Source organism: Caenorhabditis briggsae (assembly GCF_000004555.2).
Source record: "Caenorhabditis briggsae complete genome, chrV, whole genome shotgun sequence".
In the NCBI taxonomy this organism is placed as follows: Eukaryota; Metazoa; Nematoda; class Chromadorea; order Rhabditida; family Rhabditidae; genus Caenorhabditis; species Caenorhabditis briggsae.
Genome location: NC_013488.2, coordinates 14,797,334 through 14,823,106, shown reverse-complemented (window position 1 = coordinate 14,823,106; position 25,773 = coordinate 14,797,334). Strand labels below are relative to the sequence as shown.

At 36.7% G+C, this 25,773-nt stretch overlaps 12 protein-coding genes across 12 annotated transcripts; 3 read left to right on the top strand and 9 right to left on the bottom strand.

Moving 5' to 3' along the window:
• Positions 1-881: 881 nt before the first annotated feature.
• On the bottom strand, positions 882-1,112 carry CBG04664 (the record flags this gene model as incomplete). Its single annotated transcript, XM_002637820.2, has 2 exons — positions 882-970; positions 1,076-1,112. 2 exons carry the CDS (start codon positions 1,110-1,112, stop codon positions 882-884), a joined length of 126 nt encoding a protein of 41 aa, XP_002637866.2.
• A 297-nt stretch (positions 1,113-1,409) lies between these two features.
• CBG27223 lies at positions 1,410-1,990 on the bottom strand (the record flags this gene model as incomplete). The annotated part of the gene is made up of 2 exons (XM_045238137.1): positions 1,410-1,489; positions 1,546-1,990. 2 exons carry the CDS (start codon positions 1,988-1,990, stop codon positions 1,410-1,412), a joined length of 525 nt encoding a protein of 174 aa, XP_045098332.1.
• Positions 1,991-4,410: 2,420 nt separating this feature from the next.
• CBG04662 lies at positions 4,411-6,791 on the bottom strand (the record flags this gene model as incomplete). Its single annotated transcript, XM_002637819.1, has 9 exons — positions 4,411-4,533; positions 4,586-4,737; positions 4,785-4,935; positions 4,980-5,364; positions 5,420-5,559; positions 5,712-5,764; positions 5,808-5,955; positions 6,034-6,409; positions 6,457-6,791. The coding sequence occupies 9 exons, from the start codon at positions 6,789-6,791 to the stop codon at positions 4,411-4,413; spliced, it is 1,863 nt and encodes a 620-aa protein (XP_002637865.1).
• A 536-nt stretch (positions 6,792-7,327) lies between these two features.
• On the top strand, positions 7,328-10,796 carry CBG04661 (the record flags this gene model as incomplete). Its single annotated transcript, XM_002637818.2, has 4 exons — positions 7,328-7,654; positions 8,727-8,860; positions 9,057-9,291; positions 10,767-10,796. The coding sequence occupies 4 exons, from the start codon at positions 7,328-7,330 to the stop codon at positions 10,794-10,796; spliced, it is 726 nt and encodes a 241-aa protein (XP_002637864.2).
• A 3,455-nt stretch (positions 10,797-14,251) lies between these two features.
• CBG04660 lies at positions 14,252-15,074 on the bottom strand (the record flags this gene model as incomplete). The annotated part of the gene is made up of 2 exons (XM_002637817.1): positions 14,252-14,340; positions 14,387-15,074. 2 exons carry the CDS (start codon positions 15,072-15,074, stop codon positions 14,252-14,254), a joined length of 777 nt encoding a protein of 258 aa, XP_002637863.1.
• Positions 15,075-16,125: 1,051 nt separating this feature from the next.
• Positions 16,126-16,527, bottom strand: CBG04659 (the record flags this gene model as incomplete). The annotated part of the gene is made up of 2 exons (XM_002637816.1): positions 16,126-16,385; positions 16,461-16,527. 2 exons carry the CDS (start codon positions 16,525-16,527, stop codon positions 16,126-16,128), a joined length of 327 nt encoding a protein of 108 aa, XP_002637862.1.
• Positions 16,528-17,189: 662 nt separating this feature from the next.
• Positions 17,190-17,560, top strand: CBG04658 (the record flags this gene model as incomplete). Its single annotated transcript, XM_002637815.1, has 2 exons — positions 17,190-17,256; positions 17,325-17,560. 2 exons carry the CDS (start codon positions 17,190-17,192, stop codon positions 17,558-17,560), a joined length of 303 nt encoding a protein of 100 aa, XP_002637861.1.
• An 801-nt stretch (positions 17,561-18,361) lies between these two features.
• CBG04657 lies at positions 18,362-18,755 on the bottom strand (the record flags this gene model as incomplete). The annotated part of the gene is made up of 2 exons (XM_002637814.1): positions 18,362-18,597; positions 18,689-18,755. The coding sequence occupies 2 exons, from the start codon at positions 18,753-18,755 to the stop codon at positions 18,362-18,364; spliced, it is 303 nt and encodes a 100-aa protein (XP_002637860.1).
• A 327-nt stretch (positions 18,756-19,082) lies between these two features.
• On the top strand, positions 19,083-19,274 carry CBG04656 (the record flags this gene model as incomplete). The annotated part of the gene is made up of 1 exon (XM_002637813.1): positions 19,083-19,274. The coding sequence occupies one exon, from the start codon at positions 19,083-19,085 to the stop codon at positions 19,272-19,274; it is 192 nt and encodes a 63-aa protein (XP_002637859.1).
• A 563-nt stretch (positions 19,275-19,837) lies between these two features.
• Positions 19,838-20,193, bottom strand: CBG04655 (the record flags this gene model as incomplete). Its single annotated transcript, XM_002637812.1, has 2 exons — positions 19,838-20,073; positions 20,118-20,193. The coding sequence occupies 2 exons, from the start codon at positions 20,191-20,193 to the stop codon at positions 19,838-19,840; spliced, it is 312 nt and encodes a 103-aa protein (XP_002637858.1).
• Positions 20,194-20,812: 619 nt separating this feature from the next.
• On the bottom strand, positions 20,813-21,784 carry CBG04653 (the record flags this gene model as incomplete). Its single annotated transcript, XM_045238136.1, has 2 exons — positions 20,813-20,919; positions 21,688-21,784. 2 exons carry the CDS (start codon positions 21,782-21,784, stop codon positions 20,813-20,815), a joined length of 204 nt encoding a protein of 67 aa, XP_045092731.1.
• Positions 21,785-24,263: 2,479 nt separating this feature from the next.
• Positions 24,264-24,864, bottom strand: CBG04652 (the record flags this gene model as incomplete). Its single annotated transcript, XM_002637810.1, has 2 exons — positions 24,264-24,361; positions 24,414-24,864. The coding sequence occupies 2 exons, from the start codon at positions 24,862-24,864 to the stop codon at positions 24,264-24,266; spliced, it is 549 nt and encodes a 182-aa protein (XP_002637856.1).
• Positions 24,865-25,773: the final 909 nt, after the last annotated feature.

Sequence of the window (25,773 nt, the reverse complement as noted above, 5' to 3'; positions counted from 1 at the left end):
GGATTTAATGAGATTTTCATAGAAAATATGATCTCCAAGTGGTGCGCCAAAACACCACGCCGCACTTGCAAAGCGATGGGCGTAGCGTCGGTGGGGGGAGCCGGGAATCAAAGTACGCAAACACCGAGTCTCACTTTTTTTATTCCGACAATATTATACTTTTCTTGCAATAGAGTTTTGGAAGAGAAAAGATTGAAGGTGTCAGAACGAAAGCTACCGTAATCTGAAAATTTTTTATTGTCCTGATTTGTTCTCGATTCTTGTCCATTCTCCGGCATTTTTTTTCAAATTTCTGGGCCTTTGGGCCTTGTAATAGTTAGAATAAATATTTTTAAACCAGCTAAATGAGATATTCTAGAATTTGACGAGTAGTAAAAAATGATTCTATTTGGAAAACTATGTATATCTTGTCTATGAGCAAGGTTACAGACGGAACAATCCGAAAAAAAAGGCTCGTCGCGGTACGTTCGGGCTTGGCCACTTTATGGCTTGTAACTAAGTTCATAGACAAGACAGAACTTTCCAAATAGTATCATTTTGTAGTACTTGTCGAGTTCTATCACAGCTATTTTTGCTAGTCCAAAAATATTAATTCTGACAGAAAGAAACTATGGCAGGGTCAGCGGAGGCCCGACGAAGCCCCGGTATACAGGTTTCCAAAAGTTCCAGCGTTCTTGATTGATAAATACCTCTTTCCCAAAGTATTGTTTCCCATTTGATGGAGTTCATTATCTTTAAGTGAATCTGTTTATTGGGAAAATTAAATTTTCGAGTTATGGTTGTTACGACATAAGTATCACAGAAACAAGATTGAGTATCTGATAATTAGTCACAGAATGCACAGCAAAGTTGAGCCCAGCACGTGAACAGTGAGCAGCAGCTCACACAACATTGACAGCAAGCACAGCAAGCGATGCAAGCTTCACAGCATCCGTCCGAATCACGAGTAGGTTGTGGCTGTTGTTGGACACTGAAGTTTAAAGTTTTTCCGATGAAATGATTCAAAATGTTGAAATTCTTAATTTTGATAACTATTTTTTCAATTTTTTAAAAATAAAAACGATAAATAACTCACACATAAATTGGTTGCTGTTGTCCCATTGGTTGACCATATTTTCCTGGCTGTGGCTGGACAGTGAATAGGTCAGGAGGATAAGAGGCAGAAGGATTAGCCATAGTTAAATTAACAAAGTTCCAAGAAATTGGGGGGTTTTTCTAGGAAAGCGCTAGCCAAGACTTTATATAGGACCGGGACCCTTCCGGAAAAAGTTCAACGAACCAACACAAAATACGAGGTCTCGGGATGACACAAAAAAGGAAAAGAGGGGAAGCACATTTCCAATGGCAACGTGATTTGTGAATGAAAACTACGAAAAAGAGAGAAAAGAGAGAGTAGGTGGTCCGAAAACTTAGACCATTGACTCAATAGCGTCAAAATGCTCGACCACATGACGAAATAGGTGTATGATACTGTAATTCAGGAATGCGACTGAAAAGGAATTGAAAATTTTTGACCTCAAAAAAAAAAGAAAATCAATATCTCACCTGAAAAGTTCCATAAAAATATCAATCCAAAATTCAAGACGTCCCAAGCCCCAGCGACATTTATAATGTCTATGACCAGTACCGGATGACGTTCCACTCCTAGAACAGGTTCATTTGGAGATTTATAAACCAGATGACAGAAATGAACGGTGCACACCAAGCAGCATACAGCATTGAAGAAAAATGCAACAGCGCAGATAGTTTCAGTGATCCAGAGAACCGGAACGCTTCCTTTAAAAGCTCCGCAAATCACAATGGTGTTTAGGATAAGAAAAAATAAGACACCAGAAAAGAAGCATTCGAGATGGATACTGTAGAAAATGAAATAGGATGTCAGGAGGAACAGAACGGTTGCAACGACAGAGGCTTTGTAACGGGTTGGAAATATAGGGAATTCGTCAAATTCCTCTAGAATTTCAAGATCGACTTCATCTCGTTCCGTCATTGAGTAATAGCGATTCACCAGAATTCTCAGTTTTTATAGTTTTCGTATAGTAGACAGAAAAGTTCTCTGTAATCTCGAGGGGATGTAATATTGAAGTAATATGTAGGCATGCTTGTTTTAGAGGAAACAATGAGAGATACGAAAACATATATCGGAAATTGGAGAGCGGAAAATGCAAAGATACCAGAAGGTTATAATTATAAACGTATTTTTTTTCCAGGAATTCAGATGTTTGAGTATGATTTCCAAAAACAATTGATTTTATCATAAATCTCATTAAACTATAGAAATGATTGTAACTGTGCATCTAGGTTTCTGGTTTTTCATTCCGAATAAATGTCCCACATTATTTCTATATTGACAAGATATCAAAATACAAAGGAGGAAATGGATGGATCCATTGATAACATAAAGTGACCCGCCAATATACGATAACAGATCATTGATTAAACTAACTTTTTTTTTCAATCAAAAGAGGAACATTTTAGAAAACTGACTGTATTCCGCAACTATTTGCCGTTAGTAATCTTGTGGTACACAATATTCCATTTGGTGTGGTTGCCACGAGAAAGGATACTGTCAAAGTCATGACTAGTAGTGTTGTTCTGGGAAGGGTGTAAGTTTGGTTTAGGCTGAATGAGAAAGTATATTTCTCTTTTGAACTTACTTATCCTAGTTCTTCACACTTGTCGTTGCCCTCGTCTTGCTTCTATTCTTCCTCACCTCTCAAATCAGAAGCCACGAATTGGGAGAACAACAATCGGAAGAAGTCTACTAAATGTGCCATCATAAAATCCAGCTATTTGTTGAAATTTGTTGTCTTTAAAAAAATTCTAATTGACATGTAATCATAACGAGTTTGTGAATAATCCTTCGAGACATTTTTACAGTGAAAGGGAGCTTCCCATATAAAAGCTTCTGCGACGTCCATTTAACAATGCCAACAAACAAAATGGGGAATAAAGTGGTGAAAACACCAAAAATTATGAATTTACCATGATTTGAGTTTATAAGAGAAGATATTCTGAAGAAAATTGTTGATTCAATGATCTGGAATTGTTTTCTAAACCTTGAGTTCAATGGAAATTTAATAATGACAGCTCTCAAAACAGCCGTAATTACACTAAAATAAATTGACAATTCTCTAGAGCTTGTTAGAAAACAATCCAAAACAATCTTCAGAATTCTTTCGAAATATGTTGGAGGGAGAATACTGGAATTCGCTGGTAATGGATTCCAGATAATTCCACTCCTCATCACTTGAAAAAATTGATTCTTGATATTCAGTTCAAAATTGATCCGAAAGTTGAATCATCATTTTAGTCATTGAGAAATATTACAAATTCCAAAATCCAGAAGAAATATATTAATTGTCATGGATGTCATTGATTTTCTAGAAAGTATGAAACAGAGAGTACTACAGAAAAGTTTCCTTAGTAAGAAGTAGATTGTTTCCTAAGTAAGAAGTAGATGTTTTCAAAGTTTTAAATTTTGACATAAAAACACGACAAATCATCAGAAATTGTGTGGAAAACGAGGAAAATAGGCAAAAATCAAACGAAAATCCCGACATTTTCATCGCACAAGATTACTGTATTTTAAAGGCGCATTGATGGAATCGCTATGACAAATTTTTACATGCGCCTTTGAAGTAGATTACTTTAAAAGTTTTTTTTTCGGGATTTAAATATTGAGTTTTTCTTCAATTTTATTTTCGCTGTCTGAAAAAAAGAGACAATTTTTCTGATATTTCCTTTAAACAAGTCGAACAATAAATGTGTTTGATTGTTTCGAAAAAAAAAATTATTCTCCGTTGAATAATTAAAGGTGGTCTACGGTGAAAATTTTTATTGTCTCAAAATGATCAGAAAAGCATGTAAATTGACATGAAAATAAAGAAAAAATTCAAAAAAAAATTCCTTCGTCGAGAAAAACGCATCGAAAAATACGCTGAAAGTCCTTAGGGACGAGCTTTTTTCTAGGCCGCCCGGTGAGTGGAAGCGAGCGAATTCAAACTTTATCTGGAAGAAAAATTGACAAAAACCTAGAAAACTCTTGAAAAAACCGAAAAAAAAGTGAAAACGAGCAAAAAAAATTTTAAAAGTTTGAATTCGTGCGCTATTACTCACCGGGCGGCCTAGAAAAAAAGCTCGTCCCTAAGGGCTTTCAGCGTATTTTTCGATGCGTTTTTCTCGATGAAGGATATTTTTTTGAATTTTTCTTTATTTTTATGCCAATCTACATGCATTCCTGCACATTTTGATGCAATAAAAAATTTCACCGTAGACCACCTTTAACAAAAATGCGAGACAAATGAATTGAATGTAGGTGAACGAGAAAAGAAAATTATATTTACTACAACAAATCGAACAATTGATAAAGTTCAACGTAACAAAAAAGCAAAAAAAAACAACAACAACTTAACGGAAAGAAAGAGACTTTTCAAGAAGCTTGCGCATCACTTCAAGATCCAGATCTTCGATGTTCGACGGAATTACAGATTTTATTTGTTCTTTTTTCACAATTTGGTCCATGCATATTTTCTGAAAATAAATTCCTTTCCTCTTGTCAGTATGCTTGAAATTCGATGCTCACCTTCAGGTTCTCCAGTTCATATCGAACAGCCATCATGAGTTTCTTTTTCAGCGTCTTTTTCGATTTTTCCAGAAGAAACTCCTCACATCGTCTGATTGCTGTAGAAGCATCGTACTTAACCGCCAGCAGAAGGACTCCTTCTACATTATTATCTGCAAGAAAAGGGAGTGAAAATCGATAAGTCGTCAAATTCCGTTACCATCGATAGCAGATTCTCCGTATAGAACCTCAAGGAAATAGTGGAAATCATGCGGATCGATTCCAGTGAGAGTGATTTGTGATTTATCCGACTCTGAAGAGAAGGTTCCACAAAGGAGATCTTTGAAAAATGGAGACTGAGCGGCGAGGTACTGGAAAAAAGTCAATAGTTTTCCCTCAAGCAGCGAGCTCTAACCATTTTATTAGCATAAAATTTGGTATCTCTGACAGTGAGAACAACATCAGACACATCTCTTTGAGATACATCGAACTTTCTGATTTTCTCTTTTCCCAATCCGGTCGATTTTTTAATCGTCACATGGACTTCTACGGACAAATTTCCATCCATCAAATATTTCTTTTCCATTGTTTCCCATCTCATGAATCTTCTTAGTCCCCCATATCCAGGACAGGCTTCTAAGCATTGATCAACTGTTCTGACAAAATCATCATCTTGCTTCTGATCAACAACTCTGAACTCTATTTCTGTTTCAATCGACCACTTCTGTTCCGTAGAAATAGGATTAGAGAAATCGATGAAGAAACCGAGATAATCGCCGCCTCGTCCCAAACTCATGTGCCTGAAAATCAGAATATAAAATTGTGCATTTGTTTATATGTCATTTGAAAAGCTACCAAAATCTTCCAAAATGTTCTTCTTTTTCACTCTCAGCCTCATCTTCGTCTCCAAGAGTGGCCACATTCTTGAAGACATGTTTTAGCACGAATTTTTTCTCAAACTTTTTCTGAGACTCGGATGACTGAATAGCGAACTTCTGAAAATGTGCATTTCAGATCGACGGCGCTTGCAAAACATACCACATAGTTCTCCAAATGATTGCGATTTGCCATTTGCACTTTCTTCTTCAGCGGCTTTTTAGGGCTTTTTAGACTTTTCCATAAGAAACTCCTCACATCTTCTGATTACAGTTGGAGCGTCGTACATATCAGCCAGAAGGAACACTCCTTCTACAGTACTATCTGTAAAAATAACAGTTATGAACACTCAATCATTATTGTTAACCATCGATAGCAGATTCTCCGTATAGAACCTCAAGGAAATAGTGGAAATCATGCGGATCGATTCCGGTCAGCCTGACTTCCGATTCCAAAGATTCCGAGAAGTTTCCGAGCAGAAGTGATTTGAAGAAGGACGATTGAACGGCAAGAAACTGAAAAAATGCATGAAGTACGATTTTTGTCGCTAGAATAAGTTTCTTAATAGCGGGAATTTTTTTGGGAATACTCACTTTTTTCAGGACGTAAAATTTGGTATCTCTGACTGCGAGAACAACATCGGAACAGTCTTTATTTGATTCATCAAACGTTCTTATTTTTTCTTTTCCTAATCCAGTGCTTTCAATGATTTGTACATGAATTTCAGCCGTCAAATTCCCGTCCACCAGATATTCTTTTTCCATATCCTCCCAATTCATAAAATCAGAGAATCCAGTTTCTCCCTTTTCATCGAAACAATACTCCTTAGTTTTGACGAGAACCTTTCCGTTACTACCGACGAATTTGAACAGTATTTCTGTTTGGATTGACCAGTTTTTGTCATAATCGATGGGTGTACAATAAATGAAGAGTCCGAGATTGTTGCCATCGCGATCCAATTTTATACACCTGTAATTCATTTCATGTTGCTGAAAATCGATGGGAAATGAAATAACCATTTCATATTGAAATGCTCTTCATCTTCACTGCAATTCGTTTGCTTCTCTTCAAATTCTGCAATATCTGTGAACACCTCCTTCACTACAAAACGCTTTCCGGATTCTGCCGCCATTTTTTCCTGATTCGAAGTTACATTCGAATTTATCGACTTTTCAATTGGTGCTTGTTTTGAAATTGCAGAAGTTTCGTTTTTCGAAATTTTTGAAAATGATTCTTCCACCGACTGGAGCTTTTCCGACATTTCATCGAATTTTCGCTTCATCGCTCTGATTTCTTTTTGTTGAGCATCTACATCGTCGCCGGTGTCCATACTGTTTTCTTTGCTAGCCATGACACTAAAGAATTTACATAACCGATTTTTTGAACTTTCGAGGAAATATTTTTAACAGAAAATTTTAAACATAGAAACACGACAAATCATCAAAAATTTTGTTGAAAACGAGGAAAATAGGCAAAGATCAAACGAAAATCACAAAATTTTCATCGTATCGAAGATTACTGTACTTCAAAGGAGCTGTGATGGAATCGCAGAGACAAAAATTTACATGCTCCTTTGACGCCTTGGAAGCAATAGCTACTGTGAAAAATATTTTTCCGGCTTTTTTTAATTTTCCATCAGTTTTTAAAACGTTTCATAAGTTTTATTATTGCTGTCTGAGAAAAAAAGGTTGAAACGCAGAGAAAAATGCGCCTTTAAAATACAGTAATCTTCGATACGATAAAATATTTGTGATTTTCCTTTGATTTTTGCCTATTTTCCTCGTTTTCAACAAAATTTGTGGTGTTTCTATGTCGAATTTTGAAATTTTATGTTAAAGTTATTTCCTCGAAAATCTAAAAAATCGGTTATGTAAATTCTTTAGTGTCATGGCTAACAAAGAAAACAGTATGGACACCGGCGACGATGTAGATGCTCAACAAAAAGAAATCAAAGCGATGAAGCGAAAATTCGATGAAATGTCGGAAAAGCTCCAGTCGATGGAAGAATCAATTTCAAAAATTTCGAAAATCGAAGCTCATGTAGGTTCAAACCAAGAAGAACATGAAAAATCGATAAATCCAACTGCAGCGACGAATCAGGAAAAAATGACGGCAGAATTCGGAAAGCATTTTGAATTGAAGCATGTATTCGCAAATATCGCTGAATGGTACAATGGTGATTATAAATACAGTGAAGATGAAGAGCATTTCAAGGTGAAATGGTAATCATATTTTTAACCGATTTTCAGGAAAAAAAAAAGAATTACAGCTGCATTTATATGGCTCGCCATGGCAACCATCTTAAATTCTGCATTTTTTTTCTGTGACATCGAAACCGGGCAGTCCGAACAGACGAAGACTGGTCGGTCCAAACAAAAATACAGTTCAAATTAGTCGGTTGTAACGGAAATTCCGTCATCAAAACTATGGATTATTGTGTCGAAGGAGAGGGAAAAACTGGATTCATGGATTTTTTGGAATTGAAGACTATGGAAAAAGAGTATTTGGTTGATGGAAATTTGACGGCTGAAATTCGTGTTCAAATCATTGAAAGCACTGGATTAGGAAAAGAGAAAATCAGAAAGTTTGTTGTATCTCAAAGAGAGGTTTCTGATGTTGTTCTCACAGTCAGAGATACCAAGTTTTATGTCCTGAAAACCGTAAGTATTCCCAAGAAAATTCCCTCGTTCCGATTTGTCAAAAAAAATATTCTAGCAAAAACAGTCATACTGTATGCATTTTTTTCAGTTCCTTGCTGCTCAATCGTCGTTTTTCAAATCTCTTTTCCTTGGAAACTTCTCAGAATCTTTAAAATCAGAAGTCAGACTGACCGGAATCGATCCGTATGATTTCCACTACTTCCTTGAGATTTCCACTACTTCCTTGATACGGAGAATCTGCTGTCGATGGTTAGTAATAATAATTGATAATTCATAATGTTATTTCTCCTGTTGACTGATATGTACGACGCTCCAACTGTAGTCAGAAGATGTCAGGAGTTTCTTCTGAAAAAATCCGAAAAGGCGTTGTATAAGAAAATTCAAATTGCAAATCGAAATCATTTGCAGAGATGGATGATACTGTTTGCAAAAATTGTTTCTTAGTGTTTCAAGTTTTTATCCACTAGAAATTCCTCCCGTTCATCATGAAAGATATCGCGATTTTTCGAAAAGTTTCAAAATCTGTATCTCCTATTATTTCTTGTGCGTGGTTTTGTCATCAGATTACTGCTGGCTTATATCCTATTTTGTGCAAACACCGTAGAGCTGAAATGCATATTTTTCAGAATTTGGCCAGCGAATCATCCGAGTACCAGAAAAAGTTTGGAAAATCATTCGTACTAAAGCATGTGTTCAAGAATGTGGGCAATCTTGGAGGATCTTCTGAAAGTGAAAAAGAAGACCATTTCGGAATGTTTTGGTAATTTTTCAAGTGTCATATTACTCTCGTTTAACGGCTATGCGCATTGCAGCCGAAAATACTGTTCAAAGGCGCATCGTCAATTCAGCAGCGAAGCCTTTTTTCGCTGTTGAACAGGCGGTGCGCCTTTAAACAGTTTTTCCGGCCATACCGCCATACTAGACTCATATTTAACGGATCCATAATAAGCTTTCAGGTCGATGTGTTTGGAATGGAAAGACGGGGATCTCATACTCTTTGTGGATTTCTCTAATCCAATATCTTTGGAGAAGAAGTGGTCGATTGAAACAAAAATAGAAGTGAAAATTATCGGTAAAAAGCGAAATGTCTCCGTCGGACCGACGTCTCGTTGCTTAAAAGCAAGTGGTAAAGTGGATTTCGAACGATATCCGTATTTTCCGTGTTTGGAAGAGCTAGAAGAAGGACTTTTGGTGGATGGAAATTTGTCCCTAGAAGTCTATGTGACGATTAAAAAATCAGTCGGATTGAGGAAAGGAAAAATCAGAAAGTTCGATGTATCTCAAAGAGATCTGTCTGATGTTGTTCTGGATGTCAAGGGTATCAAATTTTATTCTAGTAAAATGGTTAGAACTATTTGGTTAAGGAAAAACTAATGGTTGTTCTTCAGTATCTCGCCGCTCAGTCTTCATTTTCCAAAGATCTCTTCTGTGGAACCTTCTCAGAATCAATGAAATCAGAAGTCAGTCTAACTGGAATTGATCCACACGATTTCCAGAATTTGCTTGAACTTCTTTACGGCGAATCTGCAATCAATGGTCACGGAATTTATCGATGTATCGATTGTCTAATATCGATTCTTCCAGACAGCTCTGTTGAAGGTATCCTTCATCTTGCTGCGATCTACGAAGTATCCACAGCAACCAAAAGATAAAAGATGCTTAAAAAGAAGCTCATGATGGCTGTTCGATATAAACTGAAGGTTCTGAAGGTGAACATCGAATTTAAAGCCTACTGACGAGAGGAAAGATTTAATTTGTTTTCAGAAAATATGCCTGGACCATATCGGAAAAAAAGGAACAGATCCGATCAATGATTCCGTCGAACATCCAAGATTTAGATCATGAATTGATGAGCGTGTTTCTCGAAAAAGCGATTTCAACAAAAGCAAATGCGATCTGTTGTTTCGTCAAACCGAGTACTTGTAGATTTCTCTCAAATGGTTGATTTTTGTTTGTTCTTTGTTTCTTTGAATTTTGTCAATTGTTTGATTTGTTGTCGTATAATTTTATTCTTCTTTTTGTTATTATCCATTTGGGCCCGATTTCGTTACGAATAATTGAATAAAAATGCCGGAAATCAATGTTTTTATAGATTGGAAAGGAGAGATGATTGTCAGAAATTGTAAAATTTGAACACTGGAGAAATTTTTATCATGAATGACTATTTAAAATTTTGATTTTTATATTTCCAAGAAAAATTGCTCGTTTTTTGGGAGCCCGTGAAGATATTGTAGGCTACAGTACCCAAAAAAAAATTTTTTTAATTAACCAAAAGAATTCTTATATGCTTGAATCTTCCGAAAAATCGAAAAAAAAACGGTGAAAAACGCTCGAAAAATGATGAAACGTCTCTAATAAGGTAGTCGACCTAAGCCCCGCCCACTTTGCACGCAAAGTATAGTGGACGGAGGAACCTGGGAGATATCGGTACATCCAGAACACCTCCCTATATAATGGAAATCGTTTGGGTCGTCTTTCGATGAAAATCACGTATGCATACTACCCTAACTAGGGAAGGTTGTAATCGGGGGGTGGAACTTCGGTATGAGACCTATATAATTCGAAAGCTGAGAATGAGAGATTTTCAAATATATTCAGATTTTGCTGAGGAGCTACCAGTTTCGAGAAAATCAAGTTTCAAATGTGGCTCAAATTTGACTCTTAAGGGCGCCGCGCCTCCCCTCTTTCTTATATAGATGGGGGAAGGGAAAGAACCAAACAGCAGTGGCACAGGTCCTGGGCGCGCATACGCATAATGGATGGGCGACGGAGGACGCGCCGATGAATTGGGTACAGGGAAAGGACGCCGGTATGGGGCATATACGGGGCATATGGGGCACACCGCCGCCGCAAAGCATCTCCTCGCCTGGCTTGCTGGCACTCGATGAAATGAACTAAAACGTTGGTTAGGGGTTCCTAGAAGTATCAGTTAAGTTCTATTGTGATGTGATTTTGTTCAGTCTTCCGATTTCGTACTTTTCCTTTATTATTCCATATTTTTTTAATATTTTGAACGACATATTACTGATTTTTCGAAACTCAATGTTTTGGTTTTGAAAAAGACTTATGGCAGTTTCCATTTAAATTTGATATGCAATCAAAAACAGAAGAAAATGGGAAAAAATTCGCTAAAAATTGTTTTTTTTTTCATTTGTTCAAAAAATGTCTCACTTTCACTTTTTTTGAAATTGCATGAAAAATTGAAAATTTTTATAATTTAAACTTTGTAATTATTGTATACTTACCAACTTACCTTTTATTCCACCTGAAAATACGATTTTTACAATAATTACAAAGTGAATTCAAAAAATCTCAATATCACCTATTTTGGCGAAAAACATAGCAATTAACAAGTGAAAGACATGTTTCTGCAAGAATTCAGCGATTTTTTAGTCTGTCATAACTCTTTTTCACAAAAAACATCGAAGGAATAATCGAAAAACCAGAAATGTAGGCTCGAATTGACGAAAAATTGACAAAGTTGCCGGTGAGGATTTACGGTAAACAATGGGCGCATCCGGGATTTCGGAGTGTTGTAGTCGGCCTACCGTATCAGACCCATATCGCACACATCGCCCACCCACCCAGAATCCATCTAGGATACGCGCGCATTTGGAACACTCGATTCAGCCTCTCCCGCATCGCACACATATGAGATTCATCGCAGCTCGTTGTTCGCGATATGTGTCAAACGGACTTCTAGAGGATCGCATATGGATCGGGTCCTTTATGCGCATCATCGCCCAGGACCTGTGTGGTGTAGTGGCGAGGAGAGATGAAGAGTATCCAACCGGTTGTAGGTTCGATTCCTCTTCCCGTTATTGTTTTTTGATTTTATTTTTGGTTTTTGTGGCGATCTTCAAAATGCTATAAACGCATTTTTTTCAAAGAAAAATTTTAATTGGATACTTATTTTTTACTTTTTCACAAGTTTTGAAAAGTACTCCATAGCTTTTGCAAATTTCTTGAAGCAACACTACAAATCTTTTTTCAGTTCTTTATTTCAAAATCCACAAGATTTGTTCGTTATTGGGGTTGTAAAGTGATAAATCAATGAGAGATAATGTGAATCTATGTTTTTTTCTCAAGTTTTGAGTACTACTGGGTGATTATCGAAGAAATATGGATTGTGGGAAACATTAAAAACTCTCGATTCCGAAAAGGATAAAGCTTCCAAATATTGCTAAAAGACTTATTTTATAGTTTCTGTCTGTTTAGAATTCGTTTTACCACATTTGAAAAATTTTCGAAAAATAGTTTGAAAATGCCAAGGGGGTACCCCATGGATATTTTTCGTCAAAATTTGCTTTTCTGTAAAATCGAGAAAACTTTGTCAGATCGTAGAGGAACATTTGAAATTGTAATTACAATCAAAAAACTTTCAAAATCTTTCATCAATCATCGAATGTCTTTCTCTCAAAAATCAAAATGTAGTTTGAATAATGCTTCAAAAAAAGTTTTTCAAAGCATATAACATAAGTGTTCCATAAGTTTTAAATAAAAGAATAATCCCATAAAGTTTTCAAGTTTTTTTTTCAAAAAAAAAATTTCGCAAAAAAAATCACCATGAGGTCTCCCCTTTGCATTTGTAGATTTCGAACCTGATTTTCTCGAAACTGGTAGCTCCTCAGCAAAATCTGAATACATATTTGAAAATCTCTCATTCTCAGCTTTCTAATGATATAGGTCTCATACCGAAGTTCCACCCCCCGATTACAACCTTCCCTAGTTAGGGTAGTATGCATACTCCCTAGGGGCTCAGAAGAGATTGTGATGGAAACCCCCGAGATACATAGGGTATATATCCCGGGAATTTTCTGAGCTCTGAACGGCCTGTGTTGCAAAAAAAAAATAGATCCGAAGTATAGTTTTGGGAGAAATGTTTAATTTTCGTCGGCTTTTCGTTAGCTTTTTGTCAGCTTTTCGTCAGCAAAACTTGGCTAGAGTGCAGACAACGAGAGAAGTTTTCCAAAATTTTCACTCTGGGAGACAGTGTCGAGGAGACAAGTGTAGTCAAAGAGTTAAATGTAGTCAAAGAGTAATTGCCTAAATATCGTACCATCCTTTTTATGTTTTACTCCGACGCGTCGCGACGTTCAATAACGTTCTTATATTGTCAGACAGATATCACAAGTTTGTATACCCAACAAAAAAATTTTCGGTTTTCAGAGAATTTCTTTTGGTAGAGAGAATAATAAATTGCTGTATAACCTCAAGAGACGTTACGTTGCCAGGTAGGCATAGTAGGAAACATGTCATCAAGCATGGAAAGCTTATAACAGAGATCATAAAGTTTCTGATACATTAAACAAACAGTTAACATGCTATCATTTCACATCAAAAACCACGTCTTCTTTTGCTGTCACATCATCTGAAAAAACACAACAAGAAGAAGATTGTTTATTGTTGACTGAATTCGATGGTCACATGTAGGTCGTCTACACAGAAACATTAAGAAATAATTATTGTCAGTTCGAAAAATGACAGATCCAGGTGTTACTTTTCTTCCAAAAACCGACAATTCTATTACGGAACAGCCGAATTTGGATAGTGTAGTTCCAGTGTGGGTTTTCTTTTAGTTTTTTCTTATGATTCGTTTTAATTTTGAAATCTTTATAACTAAAGTTTCCATTTCGGTCGGTCAAAAATCGGCGATCGCCGACCGACCGCCGACCCAGCCGGTCGAATTCCCGCTTTGCGCGTTAGCATGGCAGAGAGTATCTGCGTCGAATGTCTTACAATAAAATTCCGCATCCGCAAACACTCTCCGATATGTTGACGCGCGAATACACCACTTCGGTCAGCTTGGTCGGTCGGTCGGCTAAATGGAAGCCTTAACCCCAGTTTTTTTTTTCAGAACCAATGAACGTCCAATTGATGTGCCCCAGGGACAGCTCCCGAAAGATCCGAAGGACTCAGTTTGTGTTTGCTGTAGACCGTGTTTGAATTTGTGTAGTGCTATAAGTATTTGTGGTTTATAAATCTCTTTTTTTCAAATTCTTATTTTGTTCCGATCTATTAACAGATGCTTTATTCAAAGTTGAGATCCAAAAAAAAGAGAGAAAAATGGAAATTGCCGCCAGAATGTTTTCAAGTCGTTTAAAGAATTCTGTGTTTTGTTTTAGGGGTTAGATGAAGAGTCGATCAATCATTAATAGTACTCGAATTCTTGACGCATGTGGTTAGTGTCGAGCGAGTGGAGCCAAAGGCGTTTGATAATGAAGTGCAGGATGTAGATCACTAAAAAAGTCCATATAATTTTAAAAATCGGATCTATGAAACTTACATCCGATTGTTAGAAGGCAAGCCAACTCGATCCCATATCCTGACCAGATGCCAGCACGAATCAATTCTTTTCTGCAGATGTCTCCGGTTATCTTATTGAAGATGACTCTCGACAAGAAGTTGTCCGGGCGAAGTCCTTGCTCCACCATTTTCTTGAATTCCTCACTATCAGCTACTTTCATGAGGTACTTCCGGTCGGTGGGGTCCTTGAACATTGCCTCCACTTCTAGTCTGGTGTCGTTGTCCCCGAAGACATGCAGGATTTGTTTTTTGGTATGTATGTCAAACTGCCTCTCCATCTCGGTTTGCTCCTGGTCAACCACTCGGTACTTGAAATAGCAACGGAGTTTTTCGATGAAGTAATCAGAGGTTCCCTCGTGGTTGAGTGCTCCCGACGAGCGGAAACTGGCAATGATGACAGGAAGAGCGAGGAAGTTGCAGATGTACAGAAGCATGAACAGCTTCAAAGCAAGAGTGGCCCATCGGAGGACCAACGGAGTGTTGACAATGACACCCAGTAATACCACAATGTGAACGGAGAGAATAGAATAACTGTGGTATTTGATGAGTGGATGCTGCTCGGTGACACAGTTGTAGGAGTTGCCAAGAATCATGAGGACGGTGTACACAAGAAGGATGGGACGAATGTAAGCACCCCGGTAGGTGAGCTCAGGTTTAGAGCTACCCATCCTGAAAATTGGACACTGAGGAGTGTGATACTGGTCGACGGTCCGACTCCGGACGGGCACGGGGCGGCTGATAACGCTTCAAAATTGGCTTAAAAATGCCGACCTGGACCATAATACCACTTTCGAAGCCGGTGGATTCTAATTGGAGGTCCTAGTGCTCTCCGAGCTCTATCATCTAGTTTGCTGTCTTGCTCACAGTTTCAGTTTTGAAGCGAGTTATCAGCCGGACCGGAAGCGACTCTTCGACAAGTGTGAAACACGGGGAAAGCGTGAAAAAGTAAGCTCGAAAAGTTTTCTAAATAAAAAAATACGAAAAAAGAAGGAGAAGGCGAAATGAGATGATGAGATGGGTTGGGTTGCCAAGGAGACGTTAGGCTATAATTTGAGGCGACGACTTGGAAAATAAGCTAGCGGCGCAAACATGAAAATTTGAAAAAAAAATGGAGCCAAAACGAAAATTCATTAGATGAAAGTTGAGAAATGTGCGCTTAGCCGTCTAGGGATTTTAAAGTTTACTGAAAAGTCTAAAAATTGAAAATGGATTTTCTAGAAAGTTTCAATGTTAGTTTGATTTTGAAACAAGAATCAATGAAATCTAGAAGAGTCTACAGTAACCCAAACTAAACACAGCGTCTCGAATCTCCACAATAAGAAAACCTAAAAACCTCCCAATTTTCAGCTTTCTTTTATACCGAGAGAAACACATGATATAACCGCAGTGGGATTATATAGTAACGTCTAGACTTCTCAATGAAAACAGTAATCATTTAGACGTGGAACAAGGAAGAAATATGGGTCTTCAGAATAACAAATGTGATTCATATTATTCTTCGAGAAGGATAAAGTAGAAGAAGTAGAAGAAGAAAAATGTGAAAACATGAAATTATCAGAATTCCACGCATGAGTTGGCAGTAGTGCAAAATTGTGGGTCATGTGATATAGCTATTGGTGGAAAAACAAAATTTAGATTTTGAGATACCTAGATGGATCTGAAGAATTTGAAGAGTTAGGAGGGATTCTTTATGTGATGAGCGGAAAAATGATAATGAATTTATTTCAGAAAAACGTCAGAAATTGAAGCAAGTCCATATTTCTTCCGGTAGATATTGTAGATGGTTTGGTCATTTTCAGGCATGGATTTGATGTAGTTCTCAGCATCAGTTCTATATTTGGCGATATAATTATTGGTTGTTTCTTTATCGAATTTGACCAATGGAAATTCGGAAAAGAATCTTTTGGTCAATGCATCCAATCCGTCAATACTTGCTTGAGTCATTCCAGCTGCTCGAAGCTCCGCACTTGCTTCCTCTTCTGTAGTAAAAACGTTGAGAATGGGAAAGTCCCTTGGAGGGCATCTAAATCCAGAAAATATATATAAAAGCTTACCAGTTAATGGAGCAGCAAAAGCAGAGATGGTAAGAGCGCAGAACAGGATGTAAAATAGGTTGAACATTTTCAAGTTATGATATTTTAGTTGAGGATCCAATCCTTTTATACTAGCACGTCATATTCCATATGCCGATTATTGACTCATGCAACTAAAAACTATAAAATCACAAAAATCGTTTTCAGTTGTACCTTTTCATCAAAACAAACTATGAAAGATATCTTTGTCTCTCTTCGCAAAAAGCTATTGCTTGTGATTTCTGTGTAGATCAATTTTTTCAGTAAATTTTTCAAAAATTCTCAATTCGCTACCGAACTTCGTTGGCTGAGTATCACAGTTTTAAACGATAAGCGAGAATACGCGCGTTGCAACCCGTTGATTTTTAAGAAATAGATCATGATCTAGTTCAAACCAGCGTTCATTTTAAAATTATTAAATTTCTTCTGGCCTACGAGTTTGCTGGGGCGCTTTTTCTGAGCCCCTCGCTTGAACCCAAGTGCATCCCTGAATCACAAGATATCCAAGGTTAACTATTTTGTGTTGTAAATTTAAAAGTTACATTTCTTCAAAAAGAAAATTAACACAGGCATCTTCCATTGTTTTCTGATTGTTTTATGACCACACCTAATAAGGACAACTGACTACGATTTTTGTGATTTCATAGTTTCTAGCAGGACTTCTAATATAAAAAGAATGGAGCATCAACTGAAAGATATCATAGCTTGAAAATGTTCAACCTATTCTATATCCTGTTCTGCGCTCTTACCATCTCTGCTTTTGCTGCTCCATTAACTGGTAAGTTTAATAATTTTTTAACGATAGGTGTCCCCGAACAATCCCAGTTTTGAACATTTATATTACAGAAATGGAAGCAAATGCGGAGCTACTAGCTTCCGGAATGACTCAAGGCAGTATTGATGGACTGGATGCATTGAGCAAAAAGTTCGCGACCGGATTCCCATTGGTCAAGTCCGACAAAGAAGCAACCGATAAATTCATCGCCGAGTTTAGAAGAGATTCGGAGAAGTACATCAAATCCATGCCTGCAAATGACAAAACCATCTACAGCAATTATTTGAAGAAACATGGACTTGATTAAATTTTTGATATTTTTGAAATAAATGCAATTGTTTACAATTTTCCAACACCTTTTTTGAATTCCATCATCTTTCGAGAAGTTCTTGAACTACATTTCATCCGACTTGTGAAAAAACACTGGTCGTTTGCGAATTACCTACCAAGAGCTTTCCTCTGTAGCACGTTTAACTTCCGGTTAACCTCCGAAAACCTTCATAATAGACAAATCGCGAGCTGTTATATGTTTTTGGCACATGGAAGGTGCATGAACAATTTGAGCAATTCGATTTCAAGAACTTTTTTTCTGAAACTTCCTGAATAAATTCATTGCTTATGTTCTGGTGTTCTACAAGGATTTCATCTTTACTAATAGAAATATTCAAATAATGTTGATCTACGTTCTCTACCATTAGGTCTCTGAAAAATATTCCAAAAAGCTTTTTTCAATATTTCAAGAATGGATTTTCCCGATGATTTTGATACCATGTGATATTTTCCTTTGATTTTTTTAATTTATTAAAATAGCAACATAGATACTGGGGAAAGTATTTCTCATTGTTAGGTTGCAGTTTTTCGAAAAATTATGCATTGTTTCGGAGTTTCAAGCTATTGTATCTCTGACAGTAACTAGCGAAAAACTCACCAAATCAAACAACAGAATCGGTGAGCCCAAAAGTACTCTTCCCTGAGGGGCAGAATTTGGAGAAATGATTTTCACTCTTTCTCATTCTTAAAGATGAAACTACTGGTCTAGAATATTATATTTTGAGGTACAAAGAATCGATAATCATGAATCAGATTTATTTCAAAAATCTTCAGTAATTTAAGCGAGTTCATGTTTCTTCAAATAGTTATTGCAGATGGTTTGGTCATTTGCAGGCATCAATTTGATGTAATTCTCAGCATCAGTTCTATATTTGGCGATATAATTATTGGTTGTTTCTTTATCGGATTTGACCAATGGATATTCGGAAAAGAATCTTTTGGTCAATGCATCCAATCCGTCAATACTTGCTTGAGTCATTCCAGCTGCTCTTAGCTCCGCACTTGCTTCCTCTTCTGTAGTAAAAACGTTGACAATGGGAAAGTCCCTGGAATTTTTTCGGAGGACCCCTAAAATTGAAACAATAAAAAAAAATGTAAAGCTTACCAGCTAACGGAGCAGCAAAAGTAGAGATGGCAAGAGCGCAGAAAATGATGTAGAAATGGTTGAACATGTTCAGGTTATGATATTTTCACTGAGGATCCAATCCTTTTATACTAGCGCTTCACATTCCATATGCCGATTATTGACTCATGCCACTGAAAACTTTGAAATCACAAAAAACGTTTTCCGTTTCACTTTTTCATCAAAACAAACTATGAGATTTGCTTTTGTCTCTGTCCTATTTTGAGAAGTACAAATGTCAAATTTAGACAGCAAAAAACTATTGTGTTTTGACGTCCCTCAAAAATGCCTGAGACTATATGAAACTACTTGTTTTTTGGAATTGAACATTTATATTACAGAAAAAGAAGCAAATGCGGAGCTACTAGCTTCCGGAATGACTCAAGGCAGTATTGATGGACTGGATGCATTGAGCAAAAAGTTCGCGACCGGATTCCCATTGGTCAAGTCCGACAAAGAAGCAACCGATAAATTCATCGCCATGTTTAGAAGTGATGCTGAGAAGTACATCAAATCCATGCCTGCAAATGACCAAACCATCTACAGCAATTATTTGAAGATTGATTAAATTTCTGATGTTTTTGAAATAAATGCAATTGTTTAAAATTTTCCAACACATTTTAAAAATTTCACCGTCTTTCGAAAATTTTATCAACTACAGAGCAGCAGGCAATTTTTTACTACTAGCAAGAATGTTTTCTTCATTATTGTGAAATATCACACAACACAAAAACGCGTCTCTTCCCTTCGAAATGTCGGCTGCTTGTAATGTCTCTGGTATATAAACCCCCTCGATTCTCTTCAGTTTCACTTCGGTCCGGAGTTGATGGGTTATCAATAATTGTTTCGTTTCCTGTTCGCAGGAGACAACCCCGGTTTCCTTGTGAAACCAAAACCGTTCTCTCGGGAACAAAACCTCTTCTCGTGTTCTGTTAAAGAATACATAACCCTTCCCATCAACACCAACTTGACCGAAATTTTGTTTTTTTTTTAATTCTTGTAACTGTTGAATTCAAATTTCCAGTAAAATTTACCGAATCAAGTAATCAATGACATACCTAAAAATTTATTTTTGTAATAGTGAAAAGAACCGATAATCAGAAATCAGATTTATTTCAAACACTTCAGAAATTAAGCAAGTCCATATTTCTTTAAATAGTTATTGTAGATAGTTTGATCGTTTTCTGGCATGGATTTAATAAAGTTCTGAGCATCAGTTGTGTATTCCGCAACGAATTTATCAGTTGCTTCTTTGTTGGATTGAACCAATGGGAATCCGGTAGCGAATCTTTGTGTTAATGCGGCCAATCCATCAATACTTCCTTGAGTCATTCCAGCAGCTGTTAGCTCCGCTTTTGATTGCTCTTCTGTAAAAATTGATCATTCTTCAAAAATTAAAAAAGGTTTTTACCAGTTGGATAGTTCATTGGAGCAGCCAGTGAACAGAAGACAACAGAGACGAGAAGAATAGAGAGTTGTCGGATCATGTTATTCAAGTTATGATACTTTTCGGTTTAAAGTTAAAGTCTTCATGTTTTATATCGGGACGACTTCACATTGGAACATGAAAATCTAGTACGGAAAACTATAAAATTCGTATTTAGGTTCTTTGTTTTTTTGCCAAACACATCTTCCATCAAAATACGAAAACTATGTCAGTGTCTGTTTACCCAGTAACAGTCGTCTACACTGTTTCAATATTTTGTACCTAGATAACGATGAAGTTACTTGAAAAGGAACACGAGATTTCAGGAAGTTTTTTCATAGCCATTAACTTTCCTATTTATTAGTAAAATAGCTCGAATATCATTTATTTTTGTGCGCTACCGTATCTTCCCAATTCAAGAAAAAGCACAATAGTGACTGAAATTATATAATTATTTTTCAAGTCGAGCCGAATGGAATAGTTAAGAGTCATGATTTATTTCTCCAAGTTTTATTGCATGAAGGTTTCGGAGTTTTATGTCAAAGTATAGGAACCGTTTTGATGTTTGAAGACAGGAAAATGATCAAAATGCGTTTTTTGTTTCTTTTTTTCTTTATAGCATATTCTACTATCGCTCAGAGCAACTTTACATGGTGTAGGTGATGAATTATGAATTCATATTATCGTAAATTTTCAGCGAATAAAGTTTCATCAGATCTCTTGTCCCTTGGAATGTCGAAGAAAAACGTAGAAGCTTTGGAGAAACTGTACACATCGGGCGACGAAACTAAAAACAGAGAATTTTTGCAAAAGAGAGAGCAGTTATTGAACTCATTGACTCGAGAAGAAAAACGTATCAATGAAAACTACATGAGCAAATATAAAATGGAAAATTCAGATGCGTGGTTGTTATTTTTCTCGATTGTCTCTTAAATAAATTCGATTTACCTGCACCTATATTTTTGTTGAAATGCACAACAAGTTTTTATCAATGCGTTCCCCTCTTAGAGTTTTTCAAAAATCTGTTTTATGATGAGCTCTATAAAGTGATTTTCTAGTCGGAGAGGACAGTTTTAGTAGAATAGAGATCCTGGCAATTTCAGAATCAAGTGATACATTTTGATCTAGATTTAATTATGGCATATGAAACGTGTTTCATCAAATTCTCGTAAGATGGTGGAATTTTCAAGTAGATGTAGGAAGCTACACATATGAATCAGATTTATTTAAAAAAAACAATAAAAATTTAAGCAATTCCATGTTTTTTCAATAAGTTATTGTAGGCGGTTTGGTCATTCTCGGGCATATTTTTGATGTAATTCTCTGAATCAGTTTTATAATCGGCGATGAACTTATCAGCTGCTTCTTTGTTAGATTGAACCATTGCGTATCCAATAGCGAATATTTGTCTCAATGCAGCCAATCCATCAATACTTTCTTGAGTCATTCCAGCCGCTTTCGCTCCACATGTGCTTCCTCTTCTGTAGTGAAAAATGTTTACATTGAGAAAGTCCCTGAAGTTTTGGAGGGCATCTAACATTTTTTTGAGACTTACCAGTTGTCGGAGCAGCTAAAGCAGAGATAGCAAGGGAGACGAAAAGGTAGTAGAATAGGTTGAACATGTAACTAGTAGTCCATGTTTTAATTGCCATTTTGACTCATCACTGAAAACTATGAATCACAAAAATAGTTTTTTATCTGCACTAGTTCAGTGAAAACATTAAATGAAACAATGAACTATGCCTGTCTCTCTTTCATTTTTGAGAATTATAGTTGTCAAATCTAATACGCAAAAATGGATTTTCTGTGATTCATGGATAGAACAACAGTTTTTTTTGGATCAAAAAATCAAAAAAACAGAATATATTCAGAGACTACCCGCTGGTTGAATGTTCATCTTTTCAAATGTCTGTGTGTTCCGAAAATATGAATTTTTCAGTAAGGAACACTAACGTAACCTATAGATCACGACCCCATTATGCACTTTGAGCTCAATTATCTCGATTTCTACAAGAAATATCAGAAAGCTATCAATTAACAAAATATTTAACATATCATGACATACATTTTTCTAATTGACATCTTTGTGATATCTCTTATAGTAGCAGAGATAACTGAGCTCAAATTGCAAGTCTAGAGGTGACGATATATTAGAGGCATTGATATGTTTCAAATGAACAATAATTTCTTCATGAGACTTCTCTAGCAAAAAAGTAAACAGTTTACATCAGCAGGTAGAGTTTTTTACTACTAGCAAGAGAGTTTTGTTTACACATTATTGTGAAATATCACACAACACAAAAACGCGTCTCTTCCCTTTGAAATGTCGGCTGCTTGTAATGTCTCTGGTATATAAACCTTCTCGATTCTCTTCAGTTTCACTTCGGTCCGGAGTTGATGGGTTATCAATAATTGTTTCGTTTCCTGCTCGCAGGAGACAACTCCCATCAACACCAACTTGACCGAAATTTTTGCATTTTTCTTATTTGAATGAGTCTTAAAAACAATGTTATTGGTCTCGAAAATTATAGTTTTGGGTACCAAGAATCAGTAATGTAACTGAAAGAACTCCCAGAAACACTAACTGCTAAAAGACACTATTGAAAACGATGCAGAGAGAGTGAGAGACACAGACAAACGCTATGCACTCACAGAACCTCTATGCACTCAAAGAGACCTTTGTAACCTGAAAAACTAGAAGACACTAAAACACAGAATTCCTATAAAACACTATTTATTGAATCAACAATAAATCACTATAAAATCTTCAAAACCAGTGAGCCACACTTTAACGGGCCGTCACCAATCGCGAGCGAACAAACTCAACTCAACAAAACTAAAGAAAACGATGAGAATTTGCCGAGAAAGGAGACGCGTTTTGGCGCGCACTTTATCGGATTTAACCAATTGGAATTCGGAAGAGAATCTTTTGGCCAATGCATCCAGTCCGTCGATACTTGCTTGAGTCATTCCAGCAGCTCTTAGCTCCGCATCTGCTTCCTCTTTTGTAATAGAAAACTTCAAAATGAGAAAGTCCATGGCGTTTTTTTTTTGAAGGCCCCCAAATTGGAAAAAAAATATTATACTAAAGCCTTAACAGTTAATGGAGCAGCAAAAGCAGAGAAAGAGCGCAGAAAACAACGTATAATAGGTTGAACATCTTTAAGTTATGATACTTTTTAGTTGAGGACCCAATCCTTTTATACTAGCGCTTCATGTTCCATTTGGTATTTGGACTACTGAAAAAAAAAACTATCGGATTTGACCAATGGATATTCGGAAAAGAATCTTTTGGTCAATGCATCCAATCCGTCAATACTTGCTTGAGTCATTCCAGCTGCTCGAAGCTCCGCACTTGCTTCCTCTTCTGTAGTAAAAACGTTGAGAATGGGAAAGTCCCTTGGAGGGCATCTAAATCCAGAAAATATATATAAAAGCTTACCAGTTAATGGAGCAGCAAAAGCAGAGATGGTAAGAGCGCAGAAAACGACGTAGAATAGGTTGAACATGTTTAAGTTATGATACTTTTTAGTTGAGGACCCAATCCTTTTATACTAGCGCTTCATGTTCCATTTGGTATTTGGACTACTGAAAACTATGAAATCACAAAAATCATATTTGGTTGTACTTGTTCATCAAATCAAACTATGAATTAGGTCAATGTTTTTTCCCAGCTGCTGAAAACTATGAAATCACAAGAATTGTAGTTCATTTGTAGACAAGTTGACCATGACTCGTTTTCGTAGTTTGCAACTAGATCTTGTTTAATGGATATTCTCCGCAACCCAGTTGTTTTTAACCAGAGGATTTTCAAGAATACGATGTTCCATCTTTACACAATGATCGTCATATACTCTTATTTTCATGATGATTCATGACCTTTTCGCAAGGTTCTATTTATTTACCTTTAAAATATGCCATGACTAACTTTTAATCTCGTTTCGAGAAGTGGAAAACTTTTTGAAAAACATTTTCATTGTGGGAAAAATAAATAGAAAAAAATACGAGAAGTTTTCTAACAGGTCAAAATGATTTCTGATTAATGCTTCAGGGAGAGACGGGTGGAAAGGGAGTGTGTGAGTCATGAGAAAAATATATACAATTTACGAAAAAAAAGTGAAAATGAGAGATTTATGGAACAATGTATTGGTTTCCTCCGATGACGATGTTCTCGGTGGTCTTGGCGTATTGCCAGAGGCGGTTGATGAGCACGTACTTGAGGACCTCGGCTGAAAAATTTAGATTAATATTTTTTAATAAAAATTTATGTATAATGCTTACCTCCAATCATAAGGAAGGTTCCAAACTCGAGAGCGTATCCAGAGAGCATTCCACGAACAAACATCTTCTTCTTCTCCGCATAACTCTTTGTGGCAAGATCCTCGATTTGTGTCATTGTATTGTTAGTGTCAGCTAATCCAGAAGCAGTGAAACTGGCAATCATAACTGGCCAGATCATGAACTGGATGACTGCGAGAATCACAGCCAAGAAGACAACTCTTTGGGACCATTTGAGAGCTGGCTCGTTGTTTTTAGCGGCTCCGAACAGGAGAAGAAGGTTGAGAAGAAGGAAGATCACATCGGCAACACGTTCTCCCCAGTTTCCGTAGAAGACAAGAGTGGCGATTCCACGAACAACTCCGATGAATGCAAGAACGCAGACTAGAGGACGAGCTGGGATGCAGCAGAGTTTTGGGGTCTCAACGCCGAGTGGTGGGTTGTTGTAGTCCATTCTATAAAGTATTTGATTTGAAAATGAATGATAGAGAAGAATAAGAAGAAAGAAGACTTTAAATATCGCAGAACCTAACCCAAAATGAGGAATCTAACACTGAATCAGAAAAAAAGAATGAGCAATGTTTGGTAGATGAGATTGTGGCAAAAAAAAGGAGAGATACGCGCGTCTACCCAGAGAAGAGGACATAGTCGACAAAACAGCAATGTGACTGAGAAATAGTGCTGTCGCAGAGGTCAAAGACACATTTGAAGGGAATAAATAGGGGAGACACAACGGGGTAAACAATCTCTGACCACGTCATGGCGAACAGTTGAACACACCAAACGATGGAAAGACCTGGGTTTTTATATTTACTTTTTAGGTTAAGAGCAATTCTGAGAGGCTCTCATGTCGAAATCAACAGGTTTCAGTACTAAAACTTTCGACCTAAATTTCACAAAAAAAAACATTTTAAACAGAAAACATTTTCAGAAAAAGAATTTTATGGGCTTTCTAATGATATAGGTCATGAATTGTAACTTGGAGACGTGTCCAGGTAGGTAGCCCTTGTTACAAAAGAGCAGCTTAGCCGCCAGGGGGCAGCCATGAAGCCGCCCGGACCAATCGTTTCCGAAAATAAAAAAACCCCATACAGCCTTGGAAGAAAACAAAAAGGCCGACTGAAAATTCTAGATATAAATCTTTCCTGCTATATATAGCGATGTTTCCATAGTTACTAGAGATTTGTTTTTCCCAGAGAAAAAGATTATAGAGCAAAAAAGTGTGACTGAAAAACAGTGGAACAGAACTGAAACGTTCATAGAACACAAATGAATCTTTTGTTTATCATTATTTTTCGAACGAAATGTGACGCTGAAGTATTGGGAAATACTGGGTCACAAAATAAGATAAAGTAAATTTATT